The following is a 24,763-nucleotide window of genomic DNA, read 5'->3' on the forward strand; positions in this document are numbered from 1 at the left end:
CAGCTCTGTAGCTGTGTAATTTTGAACCCTATCCAAATACAAGGGCACTCATGAATCAAGTATTGGGACAAACTAGACTTTCTGGAGAAATTAACCTGTAATTGCATTATATGGAAGGGAATAGTATGAAAACCTCCTACGATTATCCCGATGGCCAAAGGATTCTAACCCATAATCCTTCTACCACTCACTTCTAATCAGTGCAAACAGGGAACGGAATTTGTATTGACCAGCCCACGTTGAGACTCGAACCTTGGTCATCTCATTGGAAGGCAGGCACTTCTTTCTACTGGTTGTGAAATGCCAATTGAAGCAATTGCCTTGAAGTTATTTTTATTTAGCAAACACAGAATAAAATAACTAGCAGACCTGCTATAACTATGTTTAAACTATTTAAATCTAATGATAGGTAAAATCAATGAAAATTTTTTTTAAAACTGGAAAAAAATGAATATAGAAATTTCGTGTTACATTATATATAAAATCTTCCGCGAAATCCTGAAGACTTGGCAGGTATGCCTTAAAAAGCTGTAAATTTAAATGTTAGTTATTAGTGACAATCTTATTATTGAAATATTGTAAATTTTCATTTTTTAGGAGAGAGATATTCCCAAAAAATTGCTACAGTTATTTGATCAACCATATATGGTTCTGCCAGTCAAGCTGCTGATTTTACGAGGCATAGATGCAGTAATATCCACAAAAGCTGGACTTCAATATGTGGTTCACAAAACTTTGCAGATACCTCCAGCTAAAAGTTTTGCTGTGAAGCAAACAACTGAGATACCAAAAAACGGTTATTTTAATAATTTATATGTTTGTAATATCACCCATTGTTTTGCCACATTTTTATTCAAGATTTTAAACAAATATTTTGTAATTGTCTGTTTAAAAATTGTCTATGAATTTAAAATTCTGATTTAAATTGTTTATACTGTAAGAGAATTTAATACAAACCAATTGATTGTTTATTTGATAGGTTTAAAAAAATATTTGAACTTATTTTATTCAAGAGGTTATTTTTTTTGGTCTAATTTTTTGTTCCTTATTTTAAGTAATTTTGTTAGTATTTATAATTTAAACCTTCAATTATTAAGTGGATTTTAGTGGTTAATAGTGTTAATTGTTTTTTATAATCCTTTTTCTTCATATCTTTATATTATTGAAAATGATTAATCAGTAGTTATTTTATACAATTTTATTTTAATGACAAAGATTGCATTGTTTTTTAAAAATAAATTATTTTTAATTATTTGATATTAAAATTTCAACCTTTTTCTATATTTATGTAGTAGTTTCTATGCTCTTTAAGATATGATGTTTAGTAATATTAACTACTGAAATAGAAATTTGTTGTTATTAAAATTGTTCAAAGTAGTAAAATGAAGAACAGTTTATTTGTGTTGATAGTTTATCTGTATTTAATATAAAAAAAAGAAAGAAAATCAAAATATAGTGTATCTGTTTGCTTATATTTAGATGCAATAAAATATTTGTATATGTTTTACTTTTTTTAATTACCTTTAATAATTTTATGTAACTTTTTCTTTCATTTTCATTCTTTAGATATCACCTTGAATATTTCAACCAAAACATGCTATCAAAGGCTTTTGGATTTATTATTATCTAAACCGGTATGTATTTTAAAAATTTGAGTATTTAAAAAAGTTAAAATGAAAACTCCTTTTGTCTTTATTGGATTTTTTCCTTATTATTAATTGTTGTAAGTTGATGTATGTTATGTTACGTTTATTATTTCTTATATCACACACACATATCACACATTTAATTTCCTACATATTCATTTACATATCATTTATTCATTAAAATCTTTTATTTGGAGGGGAAAATGGAAGAAATTTGTATTTGTTTATTTCATATTTGTTTATTTCAGATAATAATTGTTAAAGAAAACAAAATAAGAAAAATACTAATTTGTTCACAGTTGAGTAAAGTTGTGTTTTATGTACTTTAAATCTGTGTTTCAATATACTGTGCTTGTATGGTACTAGTCTTTTTTAAAAAAAGGCAATATTTGTAGGTATTTGCAGTAGAATAAGTATGCTTTATTTATGAACACTAAAAGAGAAGTTTCCTACACAAATTGGTAATTAAAGATGAGAAAAAACTTCAGTTGTCTATACCCTAGTTTATTTGCAGCTTCGTAATTGTTATTAACTATGTAATTAAAAAATAATGTTCTGTTGTGTGCTTCTTTATATTTACTGAATAACTTTTTCTATTTAAAACTTTTTCCTGTTTAATATTGAATTGACTTTTAATATATTTTTAACCAAGTATGTACATAGTTTATAATTTAGCTTTCATTGTTAATTATTTTGTGAAAAAAGCATCGTTTAATATGGTTTTTTATTTTTAGTTAACAAGAGCTGTGGTATCGATATCTGCTTTATTGAATAAAATCCATCTTTATGAATTACTTATTGAACTATCAGATTCTGTAGAAAAGTTAGTATTCAAATTCATTAAAATTTGCATTAGTAGTATTGATTGTATATTTTAAAATTTTTCTGCGATTTTCTTTTTCAATAGTGATTACATGCTATTCTGAGTCTTTAAAGACAAAAGTTTTTAATCATTGCGTATTACTAGAGCCCATGAATCATGTGGAAATATTTTTAAAACTATGAAACAAAGGTTTGGCAAATTTTTGAAATAATGTGGACAAGTTGCAAATGAGATAGAAAACAAGTAAAACAGAGCAAAAAAGGAAAACTCAATTTGAAAAAACTTTTTTTGTTGTTTTAATTATTGATTTTCAATTTTTATAGCAGCGATTTTAACTGTGTTACCTTATATTCATATTCAGCATCTCAATAATTATTAAAGTGAAGTTAAGTTAGTAGAGAAGTTGAACATTAATTCAAATTTTGTTTTGTGAAATTCGTTCGTTACATGATACAGCTCTTTAAAGTTTGTATTTCTGAATCTAATTGAGTATAGTTCTTTAACATATTCTTTTTGAATAACAAATTGGATTTTTATGGATAAATCACTCATTCTTAGAATATTTTTAAGTACTTAGTTGCCCTCAATATTTAAATTAGCTGTTGGTTCTGGGTCAGAAAAAAGGGATCAAAAAACTGCAAGCATGACAGTTTAATGAAATTAGAAAAGTAGCAGGTGTAAACTTAAAGGCAAAAGCAGCAGATCAAATTTTTTGTAAAAGTTTGGCAAAGGCACCTTCATCCAGTGTTGGATTGATAATGGTTAATGATGATTATCATAAACTTTTCTAAGTTACTTTACTAGCCTCTAGAGTATCTTTTGTTCACTTCTGTCTTTTAAATTAAGAATTATTTTGTGGTTCAGTTAAAAAGATGTAGTTTAGCATTGAAATAAATTTGTACCAAATTTTAATTTAAAAGCAATGTCTTAGTTTGTCAGGATATATCTACGATCCCTGTCAGTTTAATTATATTTCTGCATACAAAAATTAATATTGTAAAATGCATATTAAACCCATCTTTTTTTAAATTGGTTGTAATTGTTTTTTTCTGAATACATTTTCAACCTGAATATCCTTGATTGTAGCAAATTGAAAGATATTAGCCATAACATCACAGCTTTTTGACATTATCCTTTTATTGATTTATACCTTTTACTTCTTACAAATTTTCTAAAATTACCCTTGGTAGAAATGATGATAAATAAATTAGATTATTTTAACGTTTTGTATTGTATTTCTTTTTTCGTTTTCTTTATTATATTGCTGGAACTGATTTATTTTTTGCTTTAAAATTATTATTAAGTCAGTGCATGCAAATAGTTAAAGTCATTTTATAAAGGAATGCTTAATTTGGGATATTGATGCAACATAAATGTATCTTAAGTAATTTTTCTGATGTATTCAAGCAAGTTATAAATTATCAAAAACCAAATTTTAAAATTTTATTTATTCCATGTAGTTTCAATTTTACGACTAGCCGCACAAAACCCAATGTGTGATAATATTTTTGTGTCTAAATTTGTTGAGCTTATTAAAATAACATGCTAAGCAACATTTTTAAACATTAAAATTTTGATTTTTAAGAACAAGTCATGGTTAGTTCAGTTAAGTTGTAAATCCTTTTTGGAAATCCTTAAGTTCCTGAGTTCCTTAATTTCATTTTCCAATTAATACTATCACGCTATCGTGCCACAGGTCATGGGTTCGATCGTCGAGGCCGGGCAGGGTTGACTCAGCCTTTCATCCCTTCAGTGGGTCAATAAATGAGTACCAGGCATGCTTGGGAACTAAACACTGGGGTTCGCCGTTCGGCTGACCACCTGACCGGAACATCTGCTCCTGCACCCCAGAGCCCAAGGTCAAGAAAACTGAGATGGGCACAGTAGTCCTTGGCCCTCAATGGGCTGTCGCGCGACTGAGTCTAGTTAAATTAATACTATCATTAAATGATTTACGTTTAGTTTTTTCTACAAGTTTACTTATAAACAATTTTAGTAAATTATTGTGAAGTCATGAATAAAATAATGTGTTAAGTGAAGCTCTTGGAACTCCAATTGCAGAGTTTAGGAGCCTTTTATAGATTCTTCCATGCTTTTAAATTAATAGTTTTTAATTGAAAAGAATTGTTTTCTTAATGACTTCCTGATGTAACTACTCATTCCAAAGGAAATATCTTATCACTTATTTCCATTTACTAGAGTCATCCAGAGCACTCAATTACCTGAATCGAAAATTACTGTTTCCGAGGACTCAGTAGATGCGGGTGAGCCTAGGGCAGCTTCTGTTGAACCAGATTTAGAAGTTCTGGAAGCAGTCTCCAATTCTGGTGAAAACTTAATTCAGGTGATCGTGTCCTGCTTGCAAGAAATGACTTCCTCATATCATAATGCCTGGATGAATGTGGTTAGTTTTTTATTTCTTTACATTTAGATTTTATTGAGACCCAAGGCTGATCCAAAATTTGTTGTGTATAAATCCCAGGGGTGATTGTGCTCCGGAAAAAATCCGGATTTCCGGAATTTTCGCTAAAAGTGATCTGGAAGTTTCCGGAGATCGAAGGTCCAGACGTTTCAAAATATCATTTATCACAGAAGTTTCCGGAAATCAAATTTTCAAAGGTGGAACTTAAAAACACAGTTTATTTTATTTGTTTGTAAGGGAGAACCAGAGAGATACTTTATAAGCTTATATTCATGATTAATATTCATTTTTTATCAGTAAATAGTTGTTATAATCATAAACTCGAGAAAGAAATACATATTTGTAAATTTTAATTACTTCTCCAGGTCATCATAGCTATGTGTAAATGGTATAGGTATGTGTAAAATTTTAAATATATTTTAAGTAAACTAAGAAATATAGGAAAAAAACCTTGTTTAAATTTCTTTCAATTTAAAATGTTGTTTTTTTTTAACTCAAGAAATTTTCCGGAATTTTGACTTGGGCTCACAATCACCCCTGAAATCCTCACTACTGAAAAATGACTATTGCAAAGAGAGATGTTTAGATTCTCTGTGCTAACTCTGATTGAATGCCCTAAAAGAAAGAAGTATAAATGCTGCAAGGAAAAAAACTAGTTTAGTTAAGAAAAATATTTTATACATATTTCTTCTTCTTGGGCACTACATCCTATGACAGGCCAAGGCTGTCCCAATAAGTACATATTTATGTACAATAAGACTTATTTCAAGGTAAATTTATTATTTCCCCTAAAATATTAAATTTTTTTTTTCTTCTTAAAAGAAATGAATTTTTAAATTCAAAAATTATATTACTTTAGGCAAATATTTCTTTGTTAATTTTTTTTAAAATTTCATAATAAAAAAAGTAATACATTTAATGCTTTTTTGAGCATAGTCATCAATTGGATGCCCCCTTTGGTTTGATGCTAGGGCCGTAACCTCCACTATGCACCTCACTGTACCAAATATCATTAGCATTTATTTTTGATTATAAAAAACAAAGTTTTGAAATTAATAAAACAAAATGCAAATTTTAAAATAATTTATAATGTATTACAATAAAATATTGTTTGCATGCTACAAAAATGTAACATATAATTTTATAATAAAAATAAAATATTAAGTAACTCATTAAAAAGGCAAACAAATAATAAAAAAAGAGAAAATTCCTACTATGTTTCATATTTTATCTATGAATCTTTTTTTTTTGATGGAGGGCAACCATTGCAATTCTTTTTATGATTATTCAAACAGTTTTCATAAAAATAGTAGGAGATTTTTAAATTTTGTTTTAAATTTCAGAAAATACATTACTATTAGATTTGCAAAGCTATGTATTATATTTGTAAACATTTTTATGAATGGCAACAAACAGCATACCTTGATTTCGAATTTACTAGTGTTGCTGTAATTCTGGTTAATCAAAATGTTACCACTTCTGGCAAGTGTGCGACATTTTCTCTGAGTAAAATGATGATGCAATTACCTTTTGCCACTAAAATTTATGTAATTTTGCATTGTTCAGATTTGGATTCTTCCATCTTAACATGACTTTACATTCACTTGTCAGCTAATTTATTAATCACATGTAGTCTAGGTACAATCCTTTTAGTTTCCTTTATAACTCTGAATGGTATCTCTGTCATTGCTACTGTATTTCTGATTCTATGACACCTGTCCTTGTCATTTGGGCAATCCTATTTATTTTTCATAAGAATCACAGTATAGTTTTCTAAACATCTTTAAAAATAAACTGAATGTAGTTATCTCTCTCTTTCTTTTCTTCTTTTTTTTAAATTTAATTTAATTTTATTTTTTATTTAAGAAATCCCACTTTATCTATGTATTTTAAGTTAATCAAGAAAGTTTAATTATTTGGTGTAAACTTAGAGTAGTTATCTCGCTTTCCTTTTCTTTACTTTTTTAAATTTTTTTTTATTTTATCTATGTATTTTTAGTTAATCAAGAAAGTTTCATTATTTGGTGTTTGCCATAAACTGTCTTTTATTTAAGGCTCAAATGAAACGATCCTTGCCAGCCAGATCTCAGTTTGAATTTCAGAAATCTCCTGATAATCCTCAGCCTGCATTGCTTCGAATGTTTAAAGAAAAGTAAGTATTATTTGTATGAATATAATCTTTTATTGTTGAAGTTGTTAATTTTTAATGCATAGCATAGATATGTCTCTTTTGAATTCTGTAATGATCTATGTTTTAATGAATGTATAAAACAATAAATATGAAAATATTCATTATTTAAAAATCTGACTTTTATCGTTTATGATAAAAAATTTTATACAAGTTTTCTTTCTTATAAATATTTTATAAAAATTATGTTCTGGCTATAATAACTATATCAATTGTAAGTACTTAATTTCTTTTAAACTACTTACATAATCGACATTTCTTCTTTGTATAAACAAAATATCTATACATATAGAATGAGTTTTTGTATTATTAAGAAAGGCAGAAACTGGAGTAGATAGAAGAAAGAATAAATCACATAGATTTCTCTCTTCTTTTTTTGCTATTAAGAAAATTTTGCTCAATTTATTCTTGATTACCAAATCTAACTTTAAATTTTTTTAAAATTCTTGCTTTTTTAAAATTTTTTTAATTTGTATAGATATTTTAACAATTGAGGTCGATATATTTTTTTATTATCCAGAAATGCACAAACTGGTTTAGACAGAAGAAAGAATATTATGGAGACTTTTTTTCTCATTCTTTTAGCTCTTAAAAACTTTTAGGAATAAAGTGTTTCAACAATGACGTCCAAAAATAATTTAGTATTAAATTTTTTTCTCCTGAGAAACAGAGAGCATTGATTGGAAATTTAAGGAATTTGAAAATTCAATTATAATGTCACATTTTGGTAATTTTTTCAATAAATCTGTTTCAAGCAAACACCTTTCTTAAACTTTGTTTATTATTTGAATTTAAATTAATTCTATACTGCAAGTTTTTCATGATTATAGTCTCTTTTTTTCCCCTCCCGTTTATAGCAAACTTCTAGAAAACATTTTTGTTTTGCTGTCTTCTCCAGCTTTGTCTGGACATCCATACGTTTTATCAGCTATAAAAGATCTTTTTCAAGAATTTCTTTCAACACAAGAAGGAATGTTATTTCTTTTATCGAATTCTGAACTTATGAACAATATTGGAAGAGCACTTTTGCATTCTGTTGTAAGTATTTACACAAAGCATTAACTAATTCTTGTGTTTAGTTTACTGTTAGTAATAGTGGTCATTTAGTTTAGTTAAGTTATAGTGTTTCAAGTTTAAGGATTGAACTCAGTTTTACATTTCTAAATCTTGAATTAATCTATTTGAGTTATTAAGTTCTTTAACTGTATAGTGTATATGGGTCATTCTCACAAAAACAGTCATTTTCATGTCCCCAGTATAATTTATGCATGTTTTACAACTTATGATAAAAAAAAATTCAGGGAAAGTGTCTTTCAGAATGCAGGCTAACTAAGGAATAAAAATAAAATTATCAATTTTTATTTTTTATTTATTTTAGGTAATTAAAATATACCAATATGTCATTCCCTCACTTGTCCCCACTGCTGATTTAAAAAAAGAANTATATTTATTTTTGTCATTTATAATTATAAATATATCAATAATGACTTTAAAATTAAAGAAATTCAGTGATGAATAACTCTTTCTTTTAGATCTAAATAAGTGCACATTTGAAAAATTTGTATTTAGAAGTGAATATACAATGACAAGATTAAGAGACAACTGCAGCAACAAAAATAAAGATTAATATATTAAACCAACATCATTAAAAAAAGTAATATAAAATCTTAAGATCAAGTATGAACCCATATTGTTTTTTTTAATTTAATAAACTGGTTTAATTTTTTTTATGAAACAATGAGCAAGGAGGCTAATTGTGGATTGCACATATCTACAAATTTTAGCTTTGGCTAGTGAAACTGTAGTGACATAATAAACTATAATTTTTAAACTATGGAAAAATTTAGATTTTATTCTAATCTACAATTTTCATCAACATATATTTCTTTCATACTTTATGTCCAAATTTCATCTTTTTAATAGGATGAAACTAGAGAAGAAGGTGCTGAAGAAAGTGTTGCACAAAACTTAGGAATGCAAATCGCATATCATTTACAAACCTTATTATATGTAGATTCCTTACTGGCTTATCATGAACGAGGTATAGTAATTAATAATACTGAAAGTTAATTTTTTGACAATTTCTTGATAAAAATGATTCAAGTTTATATTTTTATACTGTGGGCTATCTTTAATTATTTATTTTTATGCATCTCTAAGATTTTAAATATTCTTTACTAAATTTTTAAATTAATTTTGATTTTTAATCTTTATTTTTGAAATAGTTTGATCTAACATTTTTTAAAATTGTTGTTAATAATAATTTCATGTTTACAACCGGTGTGTTTTGTTAAATACATTATTTATTGATAAATGTATATAAATTTAAAATCCTTTCACTTTCAAATAATCTGAAATATTTTCATAACATTTGAAATATTGATTGGCATTAAAAATGGGTTTGCATGGCAAGGATTAATGAATTATTTTTAGACATGTTAGAACTTCACCAATAGTCTATTATAAAAACTAATAATAATATTCAAAAGAGAGTAACACATGTGTGCATTACACTACTACAATTTAAATAAGAAAAGTTGATGGAGTTATTTCGTGGAATCTTCACATCGTGCAACCCAGCCATCAATTATGTGGACTTATACAACTTCTAAATCAAACGAAACATTATTTTAATGCTAGTTTCAAACTACTAAATGATCAATTAAAATACTTTCTGATCATGCATCTAGCCTTTTCTGTAGGAAATTGAATATGAGAAGTGAACTGATTTGAAAGGGGAAAAAAATGTATCTTAGATTATGTTCTTCCTTTAATCAAAAATTTAGCTGCACTGTTTTGGTACTAATTTCGCACTCATTAAAATGTTTTTCTGATGTGATACAAAACTGAATTAAAGTCTCGTTTTGCTTAATAAATTAATTTCATGATTTGCTTCTCATGTTACTGTTTTAAAATTTTTAGGTGGTGTTAAAAAAGCACCTGATGATCCAGAAATTGTTTCTGTACTCCACCACATGTATACTATGATTTTCTCTCCTATCGGCCGTCCTGCTGTAGTCAATGTTTTGACTACTTCTGAAAACTTACGAGCACTTCTGCCTTTTGTGCAATTAACTGGTTAGTGAAATTTACTTGATTAATTGATTAAAATTTTCATTTATTATATATTTTCATTCATATATATTTTTAATGGATTATTTAATGGTTGCATTTGTTGCAAGGTTTTTTTCTATTTTATTGAAAAAAGAAGAATTTTTACTAATTGATATTTAAAATATTAATTCTAAAACAAAATATTGTTTAAAATTTTTATATATAGATTTTTATAAATGTATCAATTCAAAATCTAACATTGAAGGAATAGGTGCACAAATATGAAATTAATTGACTAGAAATAAAAATGGTATTAAGCCTAAATTTCTACCCCTCCTGTTTATATTTTCAGATCATATTTTATTATTATCCTTATGCTTTAAAGCACAGTAATTATATATAATTGTAATTATTTGAGATTATAATTATTTATATGTATTATATTACTTACGCCATAACGCAGTGCTCTATTGCGTGTAGTATTCTTACTTTGTACTTTTGTAATGAAAATTTGCTATAAGAAATGCCAAAATCTGGAAGTGTGGGAAATTACAAAAAATAAATTTTTATAATTGCCTTATCTTAAATATTTGTTGATTTCGTTTAAATTAGTTCATAAATAGTTGAGCAAATTAACCTTTTTTTTGGCATTGGTGAAACTACTTTTAAGTTTGACTTAAAAATGCTGCATTTTCTATGAAGCAATGTTGCATGCATTTTTACATTATTAATTGTTTGTCATTCATTTATTTTCAAATTTAAAAGTAACAGTTTATAAAACTGAAAAAAAGTGAACGCCTGCAAATAATTTCTGTAAAATTTACGCCCAAAAAAAATAGTTCTGTTTTCATGATGTAATTTTTGAACTGTCTCCAAAAAGGTACTGTGGTCATTAATGCTTTAAAATATTTTTAAAATTAGTAACTTTTAACCTAACTTTTTTAATGTTTTCTTTAGGAGAAGAAAGCTGGGATTTAAAACTAAGTAAATCATCATGTGCTGGTTATGTGACTGAACTTTTGATGTTGGTAACTCACTACTCAGAAGATGTGCAGATTCTAGAAAAGTTTTCGGATGCTCTTTTTAACTTAAGTCAGCAAGGTAGTTCTTTTACAATTTGCTTTAATTTTTTTACTCTCACAAAAGCATTCTTTACAAATATAGATATTTTTCTGTGTTTCTCTAATTTTTTCCTAATTGTCCTATTATTTAAAATTCATTCTGGCTGGAATTTTATTTTTGCTTTTGTGGATCATGATAATATTCTTCGATTTAGAACTTTCATTGAAATAATTTAAATAATATAAATTCATAATAGAGTGTTAAAATAAATTATTAAAAATACATTGAATGGAAATTATTTTCCATGCAGCTATAATTAAAGAAATTAATGGAAGAACATGTTATTCTCACATTAGACACTTAAATTAATTTTCATCCCACAGGTAGCATCACTTTGTATTTATGTTATATCACTGTTAACAATGAACGTAATGATACAATATTTGACATTGTAAAAATATATTGTCTTCCATTCGTTCACATAGTGAAAATAATATTTATTTCTTTTTATAACAGGGTTCCCAAGGGGCAGGGAGCACAGGGAAAACCTGGAATTTTCAGGGAATTTTATTTCAACTCCAAAAATCACTCATACTCAGGGAAAGTTGAAATTTTTTTACAAAAACCTGGAAAATTCCTTCATTATACCTGAAAAAAAAAACCAGTCTTAAAATTGCCAGTAACACTACTCAGTTGTTGAGATTCCAGTTAAATAATTCCAACATCTATTACAATTATTTATTGTTATAATTTCACATTTTAGACAAACTGAAATGCTTCCTTCCTCAGATAATAATATTTATTTTACATAGAATATCTAATACTTGGCATTACAAATAAAAGAATCAAAATTTTCTGATGAAAAATTTCATAGTATAGATAAAATATGGTATTGATTTTCATTGAAATTTACCTGATATACCTGGAAAAGTCAGGGAATTTTTTTTCTCAAATTGAGTGGGTACCCTGTTATAATTTTCTTTAGATAGTTTTGAAAATTTCATACCTTCATATTTTTTGTTTTAAAAATTATTTACCAGTAATTTTATAACTGTCCATAAATAAATTAAGATGCCTATTTTTGATTATTAAGTGTTTCACTAATTATTTTATTATTACATAATGTACTTCATAGAAATCACTCCTAAACTTCATGATTTGGGCTTATGGATGGCTCCTACTCGGGCAATTTCGAATTACACATATGAGTGTGTTAATGCATTGATGCCTATTCTAAAAGCACATAAGGATGATGCTGCTTCTCTACCACCAGAGTTAATAACTGCCCTCCGGATTTTGCAATATGTTTCTTTGCCACAAGGTAATCTTAAAAACTTTCTTATTATTAAGTGCAGAGTTGGTAGTTGTCCTTATATTCCTGAATTTTTTGATGAAAAAAATATTTTGTCCTGATTTTTAGCTTTTTTTCCTGATATTCCTGGTTTGTGTGAGTGTTTAGAACATTCCATTTTCTATAAATGCAAATTTGGGTTTTTAACAATTGATATGTAGAATCTAAAGATTTGAATTATTGATCTAAATTTCTTTAACTTTAATTGATAATGCTGGTAATAATCGCAAAAGTTTGATTGTTCAAACTCAGGGACTGTTCGCTAATTACAAATAAATACTTAGTCCAGACCGTTGCTCTAATTGCAAAATTCATTATTTCAAACTTTTTTGGGAATTCAGTCAGCTTATGAAAACGAACAAATTTGCATTATCAAATTTTTATGTGATTGATTCAATTTTTGTGTGATTGATTGATTCTCTACTCTTATTATCAGCAAATGTAGTAACCAATATTGTAAAGTGTGGCTTTTTATTTTTTAAATTAATTTTTCCCTATCTGATATTAAGAAGAATTGATTCCAATAAACAATTCAAAAACCGTATCATGGAATTTTCAATTGGTTAATTAAGGCATCACTTGCAAAATTATTTTCACACAAAAATAGTTGAATGGCATATTCACTGTGTTTCTGTTTCAAGATTTTAAAAAAATTGCTTTAAATTATTTAATAAAAGATGTTTTGAACTCAGTTATAAAATTTAATTTAGCATTGGTTTGAAGGAATATTATCTAATTGATATTGGTTAATTTTATAAAACTATGAGTTTTTCCGCATTGTTAAAATTATGTGAGAAATTGTAAAAACTTTTGTTCTTAAAATTTAATGGTAATATTTATTATTTCTTGCAGTTGAGTGTGCTTCTATTATTAAATAGAGCAATATATACTTTTGAATTTTTTTTGTTTTTTTTTTGTAAACTGTTCCAAAAAATGTCCTGATTTTTTTGAAAAAATATTGTCCTGATTTTTCTTTAACCTATTACAAAGCCATCAATCTTTCAGCAAGTTTTGATGGTTGGATATTCCAATGCTAACTTCAATAAGCAAGATTATATGCATGTACATATATATTGCTCCTTTCTTGAAACCTTTATATATTTATACTGGTTTGAAAGTCGCATATGATTGAATATACATTTTTGATAAAACAACAAATGTTTCTAATTGCAACTGTCTGAAATAATGCTGTGTTGTAAGAAGTACATAAAGATACATGAAATTTATTGTCATAATCCAATTAATACTACACATAAAGAAATATTCCTAAAATTAATTACAGTAAAAAAGTGGTAGGAGCCACAAATATCTTATCAACCGAAACTCGTCTTGGTCGAGCCACATTTAAGTTGTCCTGGAGTCAGGTTCTACTTCCCCCATCTCTCATGTTAATGCATGGAAAATTATGTGAATACCGGTTCTTTGTTTATTCATTTGTTTTATCTTAGCTATCAAAATTTATTTTATGGATTTTCATTACCAAATATGAAGTTTTAAATATTTTTTTAAATTGAAATTAGTATAATAAGTTAAGTAAAGTTTGACAAAGTTTAGAAAAGACTTAAAACATAATTAAAATTTGGTAATTAGGTTCAATAAAATACATTTTAATAAATAAAATGAAACAAGAAATATTCCTAAATATTAGTTACTGGCCTAGTTAATAGGGAATTGGTATTCATGTATTTCACCATAGTTGAATGTGTGAGTTAGAGAAAACTGGAATCTGGTCTCCAGGACATCCTTAAAGAGAGGCCTCTGTATTGTAATATTTTTGTGCTTGAAATACATCTATTGCATAGTTTAAATACGTAACAGTTAAAAAATATCATCTTATGATTAATGATAGGTTATTAAATATTATTATTATATTTTAATTATTGTATAAATCTTTTACTTTAATTCTGGACTTAAAAGGAGATCTCTCAACAATGGCTTGTTCACTATTATGTTTTTTTCTCTTTGTGTAACCTGTTGGGGACATCTTCTCTTATTTATCTCTCTGTGTGATTTGTCTTGTATTATAATTTCTTTCGATAAATAAATAAGTAGCCGCTTGCTTACAATATGCAATATATTTTTGCTTTTCCATCTGACGAACGGTTTGTTTTTTTCTATATCTTTTAGGTCAATTTGGTGATGAGCGTGTGGAATTAAAATACATGTATGCTGTAATACAAATCGCTGCAAATGATGGAATGGATAGTTTAAAATGTATTCTTCAGGTGTGTACTGGGAATCTTCACTTTTAATTTTTTTGTCAGTATTTATAATATTTATAAATTCTTTGTGTAAATTGTATGACTTTTCAACCAAAATATTTATTGAAAATACATACTATTAATAATTATTAAATATTATAATTTTTGATCTTATTTAATGCTGACCAATTATCATTTAGAAATTTGAAAAATGTAACTAGTTTTCACGAAATCAAACATTTATACAATTTTATTAGACTTTTAATGAAAAATAAAATACTTTGAAATTCAGCTCTTTTCCATTTTGTTAAAAATGTGACTAACTTTTGTCAAAAAATTAAATTTGTAAAAATATTCTTTTTTTTTTAAATTTACATCAGCATCATGTTTATTATTATTATTTTTTATAGATTAATTCAACTTTGTAATTTTTAAATGCTAGGTTTATTCCCAGCTTCATTTTGACTTATTTGATGATTATATATTTTTTATTTCAAATTTTTTATTTATTTTAAATATATATTTTTTAATACTGTGAAAAGGGTAGTGGCTCAGGGGATAGAGCGTTGGCTTGCCTAACAATTAGGTGAATCGGGTTTGAATCCGGATGACTGGTTGATACGAATTCCGCACCTGGCTCACAATGACCAGAGTACAATACCCTTGGTGGTAGACGGATAATGAATTAGAGTCCCCCCTTGCTGTCAGGCTAACTGTGAGGGGTTTTCATGGTTTTCCTCTCCATGTAATGCAAATGCGGGTTTGTTCCATCTAAAAGTCCTCCATGAAGGCAAAATTTCAGAGATACTTTATCCAGGAGTTCCTTTGTCTTCTGGATTGGGTTCAAAATTACAAGGCTTCAGAGTTGAACAATAGTAGTCGTAAACTCAAAATTAGGTCGACTGTTCAATGACGGTTATAAAATACTGAGAAAATGAAGACTTGCAATCTGTACCTATGCAAATTTTTAGATTATCTTTTACTTCATTAAACATATTAGTTACCTTAGATAATACAATTAGATAATTTTCAACATTTCTTAAATTTCTCAGTAATTACTTAATTGGCATGTTTTTTCACATAAATTTCAAATGAATAAATGTATATTTTATATTTAAAAAATATTTTGGCAAAAAGTAGACATGATTTCAAGGTAAATTTCATCCTAAAGAAATACTCAATTATCTGATGTTGCTTTATTATTGTTTTTTATGTTTTCTTATTAATTTTTTACCCAATAGCTCAATAAATAAAACTAGACCATATGTATTCTATTGTTTTTGGTGACATTTGTTTATTCTATTTTAAATGTTATTTAAAGTTTTTTTTGGGCTGTTATATAAGATATAGTGAGTTTAAAATGATGTTCTAAACAGTATTAAAATATAGTATTTTTAGAATAATTTTAATTTCTCCTTAAAATTAATTTGTATTATGTATTGCATTCTGAAATATAATTTATATTTTGCTTATACAAAAAAGTATTGTTTTATTTTTAGAATATTTGTGATACATTTCTAAAACCATCACACCAGTCTCCAGCTTTAGTTGGTTTGCAAGGCGTTTTAACTGTTGCCATTATAAAACCTTCTGTTTTCATAATGAAGTCAAATTTAGCTCACCTAATATCAAGTCGGGGCACAGAAGTAAGTTTTATCTAATAGAAATTATTGTTTATTAAATTGAGAATATCAAAACAAATTTGAATAAGCAAAAATTTTGTATGTAATAACTTCTGCATTTCTGTATTTTCCTTTTCGATTTTGGTACTGATAAAGGTGCTAACATTATATTGGTTGAGTGTTTATATCTCTGATTTTATGACATTATATGTTCTCTTTTCACATTGATTATGCTTTATTCAACTAAAATCAAACTATCAAAACTACATGTTATTTTTATTAAAAAATTTTTTTTTTATCTGCATATTAGATTTTAAAGCCTCTTTTCTGGATTAAAATGTTTTTTAACCCACTGACAGTTCTGCACGTAAAAAGTCGCATTTTAACCTGCAGTCTTCTCTGCATAGCAGAACCGGTTTTTCCATGCTAATGGATAGGGGAGAAACATTCTCCCAATTTTGCCCATTTCCTTAACTGCCAGTGGGTTAAGCTGAACATTTAATTGTCTTGTTTTTCGTAAAAATAGATAGGTTGAGACTCAAAACACTGCTGAATAAATTTTGTTTAGTTCCAGAAACTTAAGATATTTTCTATACTATTGCAAGCCTCTTATTTAAAATGATTTTAATGTTAGATCATCTTTACTTTATTTTCATTAATAAAGGTGTACCAAATGCTTGACCCAGGAGTACCCTTGTCTTCTGGATTGGGTTCAAAATTGCAAAGCTACGGAATTAAGCATTGATAGTTGTAATCTCAAAATTGGGTTGACTTTTCAACAACAAGGAAAAAATAAATTATGCTGTGTAGCTTTCTTTATGAATATGAATCTAGTTTATGAACTACTGAGTTCCTTTAATTATTTGACTTAATTAAGGCTTATAAATTTATGTAATTTTTTAAAACTATCTTTGGTGCATATGACTATATCTGTAGTTTGCCTACTAAGTAATATGTATTACTAAGTAATATGTATTACTTTTAGCCAAAAAGGCGTTTGCTAGAATTTACTTTACATTGTTTCCAATTACTATTCTCACATCTTAATTTTTATCAGTTATAATGCTTAATATTTCATTTTAGATCTTAAAATAATCATACTCCAAACTTGAATGTTATTTCGTATAACTTTCTGAATATAAATTCTTAATTTTATAATCTTTTTTTGCAGTTCAAGGATTTAACAGCTGTTCCAATTCTTCTAAAAGTTTTTTCTCTAATGCTTCTTGTGCCACCTACATCTTTTTCTTACCAACTTTCCCAGATGGTAAGAATTTACTTAATTAATTTTACTATTAACTTCTTAAAACGTAATTGAGTATTAGAATATTGATTTATTTTTGATTAAAATTTTTTAGGTTCAAGCTGAAATTATTGAAGCACTTTTAACTTATACACAACCATTTTTAGGATCTGCAGAGTCAGAAGAAGGTATGTTTTTTTTGTTGATGTTAAAAATATTATGCACTTGAAAATAGTTTTTGCTAACTCATCTCTGGTCTCCAACAGTATTCTATAGAATTTTTATTAATAAGTTTTTTTCTCCTGAAAAGTTGTTAGTAGTTATTTAAAGTGAAAATATTAGCTATGTGTTTGTTTTGCGCTGTTTATTACTGATTATTTTTGTTTTAACTTGATGTAAAGTGATATTTTTTCTTTTACAGCTCTGAGCAAAAGTTTATGGACTGAAATGGTCCAGGAAGTGTTGAAGTTTATAAGTCTATCTCCTAGTAACTTTGTTACTGGTTTAACAGTATTGTCTGAACTGTTACCATTACCTCTGCCATTGCAGACAAGAGAGGTAAAATGTTTGTTTGGTTTTAAAATAAATTATTTTATAACATAAGTTGACCAAATAGTTTGGAAATTATAAAATATCAATCAAGAAAGATGAGCCAGAACAAATATCTAAAACTGCAAACAGGAAACATTTTTTAAAATTGTGTTCAATAATATCAAACTCAACCCCCCCCCCCAAACTCACGGAATGGGGTTCGAATAACATAAAATTGTAACTGCTTTCTTTTAATGCAAAGTTGGATTCTATGGGAAAAAATACCCTAATTTAACTTGAAAGTTATTGCTGTTTGATTTACAAATAGCACTGCAATGGCAAATTTAAAGTGGAGTACAAACTGTTTCAAATTGAGGTATGTCGAGAAAATAGTATGTTTCAGATTGAAAAAATATGGAAGTGTTTCATATTTTGAAAAACCTATATCTAACCTAATGATACCAAACTCCACTCCTGTTACTCTCTTGACATCGGAATGCCACCAGGTGGAGTCAAGTGTTAAACAGGCCCTTTTTTGTTTAGAATACCATGTATAAGCAATATTCATTTTCCATGTTCAATATCTTTAAATTGTGAGGACTTACTTTTGCTTTTCTAAATATTTATCTTTGCTTATGCATAATCATAATAAAAGAATTATACTAATTTGTTTTTATGCTTTCATTATAAATTAGCCTCTTTCTGATGACGAGATTGTTAAAATGGTTAATTATCGTAAGTTGTGGAGTGCTCATTTACATTCCCTGAGCAGCACTATTCAAGAGGTGATAGTTAGTTTAGCAGGTAAGTCAGTACTACTATTTTCATTCATTTTTAATGCAAATGTTGTGTGAATACCAGGTTGTTTAAAATTCAAAGGTTTGTGTAGCAATAACATTTATAAAATCAAAGAACTATGTCCCTTTTTTTGACAGTGAAACCTTTTATATTAACTTTGCTTTGAGATCTGCAAATGCAAATGTACATTTAACATTTAGAATTTAAAAAAAAAGGCATAGTTGGCTTGTTTGAAACAAATCTGATTGTTAATTTCTCTTAATATTTCTCAGCATTTTGAATGTTTAAATTGTTTCAGCTACAAGCTGCCATCCACTACAACAACTTTTGCGACGCGTATGTGTTCAACTAGCTGATTTAGCTGCTCCAACAGCTTCATTTATTGTTAGGTTAGTATATTTACATTTTAAAATATTCACTGTTTAATTTTATTACTTTTTATTTTGAATTTTTAATTCTACTTATTTCAATTGCTTTTCAAAATCAGTTTTTTTTTATTTTTTAAGTTAATGTTTCACTGAACTGCTAATTTTGAAAAGGTGGTATTTATTTATTTTTTGCACACTTTCAACTACTTCTCTCTCTTCAAAAATACAGGGTCCATAAATGGTCCTCTTTTTCCTCTAAAGTCCGTATTGTCCCTCTTTTTAATATTTTATCCTCTTTTGAATGATTTGAAAACCAATTTAAGAAAATGTTTTGATTATAAACTTTTGATGGCTGCTAAATTTGCACATCAGCGGCTTTCTTCAATGTTCACATCATTGGAAAGCTCCATTAGTGGACTAATCTATTTATAGATCAGTACCACAATCCTAGAACTTGGATATCACTCATGAATTAAGTTTTCTCATGTGAATTCAAGATAGTCAACTGTAACGAAGCGCCGTCACTTCAAAATTGTTTTGTCTCTTTCATTCATTTGATTTAATATAGATAAATCACTTTTCTGTAAATCCTATGAATTCTGCTTTTTTGTCTGCTTCCCATCAAAAATCTTAATTAACAATTCTAGAATTGCAAGCTGTGGGACCATCCAAAAAGTGCACAAAGTAATTAAACTATCATATCAATTCTACCAAACTTGTTTCTGAATTTTAAGGACTCTTGTGAATTATGTTATAAAAAAATGAATATATAAATTTTCCTACCATGAAATTTATAAAGGTGAATCGGGTATTATGTACTTGATTACTATTTTTAGAAGATAATCTTCTATGATAAAGGAAGGTTAGTTGCATTGCTCTGAAGACTGAGGAAACTGAGTTGGGCAGGGTTTGTACTCACCAGGAATTGTGAGAGGAAACTGTGATTTCCGTAATCTGAGGATTTGGTTTAAAAATAAATAATCTTCAGAGTATTGCCATGTTAGTTTTTCTAAAATTTAATTTTGTTTCTCAATTTTCATTATTCTTGCTTATTTATGAAAAATAATTGTTTCATAATTACAGATAATGCCTGAATTATTACAAACAAAACTTTTTTTTTGTCATCTTCTATGTTTATTTTTTTGATATCTATTGAAGAAAATATCTTTTATTGAATGCATTCTGATTCCTCAAAGGCAATTTGCAATTTTTGCCTGATGTGGAATCACATCCGCTTTCATTAAAAATGGTTTTCTTTCATAAATAAAAAATGGTCTGTTTTTATAATATTTTTTTTAATTCATTCATCATTTGCTTTTTTATATATCTAATGTAGAAGCAAACAATTATGCAGGTGTGATGAAAGGGAAGAATTGTCATCCTAAAATTTTGAATACTTTTTTTTAAAAGGAGTTTCTTCATTAACAACTTTTTTTTAGCAAACATTTGAGACGCTTTCTTTTAAATGAATGTATTCTAATTGTTAAGTAATTATTATTCATCATTTAAATTTTTTTTCAGAGCTGTTTTAGATGCCTTGCTAGAAACACTACTATTGCCTCCACCAGATCAAAAGGAGAACTTGGATCCAGTTCCTGCTACTATTCAGGAAGTAAAACCTATGCTAAAGACTCCCACTTCTACAACTGCCAGAATTTTAAATCTCGTAGCTTATCTTGTTTCTCATGCTTCATTTAAAGTACCTCTTCTGCATGTTATGAAAGGAAGGTATGTGACGCTACTTAATTTCCTATTCATATATTTGAATGGATAGAGGGGATAAAATATTAAAAAATACTATAAATCTTAAGCTTAAAAATCAAAACTAATAAAAGTAAAACTATTAAAAGTACTCTAAAATTTGAAAAATTCTATTTAAAGAATGAAACACACAACTTTTGTAATTGCATTTTCTTTAAAATAAAAATCATTTGAAAAATGTTCCAAATGAAAGGAAGCTGCATTTCTGAAATTCTACTTCAATAAATATTTAGATTTTGTAAAACGATAACATTGAGCATAAAATAAAAAAACTTAAACATTTGAATAGTTTTGGGTTTAATGATCTGATTATCCAGTACTATGTTTGAGGTAATAATGAATGGTTGAGGTAATAATGAATTAAAGAGGTGTTCTCCTCAGACCATTTAAACCTATAGTAACAAATCTGTGCCATAGATTTTTTATGCTAAAAAATAAGATTTTAAATACAAATATTCTTTAAATAAAATGTTTTTTTGTTGATGGATTTGAGTTTTTGGTCTATCATATTTAAGGGGTATTTACAGCATTCTGTTAAATATGTTCACAGGGATTTCAGAAAATTTAAATTTTATTACATAATGCATGTTTATTCAAGGAAAATTTAATGCAAAAATGTTAGTTTAAAGATTATTTATAGTTTCCTTTAATTTAATTATGAATAATACAAATTTTATTAAAATTATAATCTTAATTAATTTTCTTTTATAATATTTCATTTTAGTTTATGTGTAATTTTAATTTTATGTTCTATTTACTTATTTTAAACTAGGTTAATTTTATACAAAATTTTACTAAATAACTTGTATAATTTCAAACAACAAAACACGATATTTAAATTTTTTATCTCACTTTTTGAGTGCAAAAAATTCCAATTTGTTAAGGGAAAAAAGGTTTATTTATTTAGTTTATGCTAAGTACTTTTTTGTATCTGATTTCATGACTCGATATTATTTATATTAGTAAATTAGCATTTTTCGTATCAACCATGACGATAGCATGTTAGTCTGTGATAATCTTATCTCTAGATCCATAGTTGGAGTTTTAGTTTTTTTTTATTTTGCGCACTGAAAAAATATTGAAGAAATTGATAGGAGAACTAAAAAAAAAAAAAAAAAAAATTAAAATTTNAAAAAAAAAAAAAAAAAAAAAAAAAAAAAAAAAACATTAAAATTTTAAAATTTATGTAGAAAAGCCTCCAAGAATGTGAAGCAGAATCATATACTAATACATTATACTTAAAAAAAAACCATTAATACAAGAGTATTTAAAATTTTTTTTTATCAAACACTATTAAATGTAATAAAAATTCAAAACGATTCAATTTTTTATACTCTTTTTAGCATAAAAACTGACGAAAAGTATCTTGACGTTTTACCTCTCATCTTGGAACTTTTCAATACACCATCTGAAAAGTCTTTTGTTATTCAATCTCAAGAATGTATTGTTGTAAGTATACTTAATACATTTATTTCTTTTTTTCAAAATCCCCTTTATCTGTTAGAGGTCACTCAAACTTTAAATTTAGAAATCTACATTTTTCTTTTAAAACCACAATATATGAATTATTAACTAATTTATTAAGAATTTTCGTGGAATTTTTTTTAATGAACTATGGTACTCAGCAAGTAAAGCTACTTTTTAAGGCAATCAGTTTGAGTAAGAGTGTTTACTCAACCTATGCTCTGGCATTTCAAAAGCAATAAATGTTTTGATGGCTTAAGGATTATATATGATTTTTTTGATATTTCACTTCAGTGGTGAACTATAAAATTTTTTCTAATGACAAAAAAGTTAGCTAGTATATAACTGAAAGAAGTTTATAAAAAAATGAAAAACTTTTATGGACAAATTAGATAATGATTTGACAAAAATGACTCAAATTCTTCACAATGAAGAAATAAAGGTAATAATTGATTCATAACAGTTGGCATTATGTTTTTAAAGTTTTTGCTACTTATGTAGTATATGTTATGCTACTATATTATGATATTGTATGCGTTTATGTTATGTTTAACCATGTTTCCTAATTCTTATTTAATAAAAATTTTTCATTTTTTGACTATTATTGTATTTGGTACTTTTTTGTATTTTACTTAATATTTTATTGGTGATTTTTTAATATGCTATGAAATCGATTTTATTTTAGTCTATCTTGCAATCTTTTTGTGATCCAGATATTGGCTTCATAACTTTTGAAAGCGGAAATACTATTAATGAAGTGGTAAGGATTAGTTATTTCATAATGTTAATAATATTAGATACTTATTAATAAAGCACATTTGCTTTTTATATATTTTGATATACTAAAATGATTAATTTAATATATTTTTCTTAAAAATATAAAGTATAACAAGAATTTTTTCATTTGAAAAATGTGTCAGTAAGAAATGGAAAAAATATTAAGCAAACATTACTATTCATTAAATTTAGCAAAATTTCCTTTAAGCTCTCTCTGGTATCTTTTTTTTATTACAAAGTCTCTTGAGGGATGCAAAAAATAAGTACCTTCTAGATCTTTAGGAATTTGAAGCATTGAAATCGAAGGATTTGAAAAAAAATTTCAGACTAAACCTTTGATTGTGCTTTTGAAAATAGTTATATTATTAGATTCTCTGCCCATTTATAAATGTTTCGAAATTTATACACTCTAATTTTTAAAGAGATACTTTTTCCAATTAAGGTTTCAAAAATTTATTTCTTATATGTATACATTTCATATCAAGTTAGTTTGATATTTTCAGAATTTAATTTCAATCTTTAAAAAAAAAAAAAAAATCCAAAACCGATTTTTTCTTGATCCGAAAGCACTTTCTGCCATTCCCATCCCATGTTTTCTCTTAAATTAGCGAGTTAACATTTTATTTATAAAATCATTTCCTAATTGGTACTTTTCACTTTAACTCTTTATTTCCCTGGGAGTTGATGAGAGACCACTCTGTGGTGCTGGATACTGTTTTCTATCTTTAGCTATCACAAAAGATGATTATACTGCTATAAAATAATAAATCAGTACTATGTATTAATAAAAAATGTACATATAATTATGTTTTCTTAGGTTACAGGTCATTCTAAGTTACAATAATAATTAATTAGCTACTGATTAATTAAAACTGAATTTGTTAACTAAACTGGTGGGTACGGAAAATAAAGTTTTATTAATAAATATCATTGAAAATTCTCAAACTCTCATGTGTTAAAATAGATATTATTTTATAACAATATCAATAAAGAAAATATCCCCTCTTAACTGGCTTACCTCTTTTCATCAAATTCTCTTTTTCTTAAAAAATTTAGTGCTGCCCGTTAGCAATGGTTAGTCAATCACTAACCAACTGTCTGATTTTTTATTAAAATGTATGACAAGCATAGTTGATTTTTATTACTAAAAAAATCTCTTTGATCATAACATATCTATTTATTTATTTTTTCTAGCTTTCCAGCAATCTACCTAGTAAAGAGCAAATGCCTTTAATTTGTGGTGCATTAATACAACATATTGGTTGTCATACAAATAGCTACTCTTCACTTCTACCTACTCTACGAACTTTAGTGATGCTAACAGAATACGACTATGGATATTATTACATTAAACAGTATGTTTTTCTTAATTTCATTGCAAAAAAAAGAGAAAAAGATAACCCTCAATAGGTTGAAAAGATAAATTTATTTTTGGTATAAATTAATTCTTTA

General features: G+C 26.7%; 1 protein-coding gene across 1 annotated transcript in view; it reads left to right on the top strand.

Moving 5' to 3' along the window:
- LOC107437070 (VIR_N domain-containing protein) overlaps positions 1–24,763 on the top strand; it is a 60,353-nt gene that overhangs the window by 16,493 nt on the left and 19,097 nt on the right. Inside the window, exons 11-31 of the mRNA XM_016048954.3 lie at positions 598–796; positions 1,567–1,634; positions 2,381–2,469; positions 4,669–4,873; positions 6,946–7,043; positions 7,937–8,117; positions 9,003–9,120; positions 10,002–10,157; positions 11,091–11,234; positions 12,331–12,516; positions 14,674–14,771; positions 16,247–16,393; positions 17,541–17,636; positions 17,728–17,800; positions 18,034–18,170; positions 18,839–18,947; positions 19,240–19,330; positions 20,831–21,037; positions 22,414–22,519; positions 23,220–23,294; positions 24,506–24,666. Coding sequence (XP_015904440.1) covers positions 598–796; positions 1,567–1,634; positions 2,381–2,469; positions 4,669–4,873; positions 6,946–7,043; positions 7,937–8,117; positions 9,003–9,120; positions 10,002–10,157; positions 11,091–11,234; positions 12,331–12,516; positions 14,674–14,771; positions 16,247–16,393; positions 17,541–17,636; positions 17,728–17,800; positions 18,034–18,170; positions 18,839–18,947; positions 19,240–19,330; positions 20,831–21,037; positions 22,414–22,519; positions 23,220–23,294; positions 24,506–24,666 — 2,744 coding nt within the window. The remainder of the gene's footprint in view (positions 1–597; positions 797–1,566; positions 1,635–2,380; positions 2,470–4,668; positions 4,874–6,945; positions 7,044–7,936; positions 8,118–9,002; positions 9,121–10,001; positions 10,158–11,090; positions 11,235–12,330; positions 12,517–14,673; positions 14,772–16,246; positions 16,394–17,540; positions 17,637–17,727; positions 17,801–18,033; positions 18,171–18,838; positions 18,948–19,239; positions 19,331–20,830; positions 21,038–22,413; positions 22,520–23,219; positions 23,295–24,505; positions 24,667–24,763) is intronic.

This window comes from Parasteatoda tepidariorum, chromosome 1, assembly GCF_043381705.1.
Source record: "Parasteatoda tepidariorum isolate YZ-2023 chromosome 1, CAS_Ptep_4.0, whole genome shotgun sequence".
Taxonomy (NCBI): Eukaryota; Metazoa; Arthropoda; class Arachnida; order Araneae; family Theridiidae; genus Parasteatoda; species Parasteatoda tepidariorum.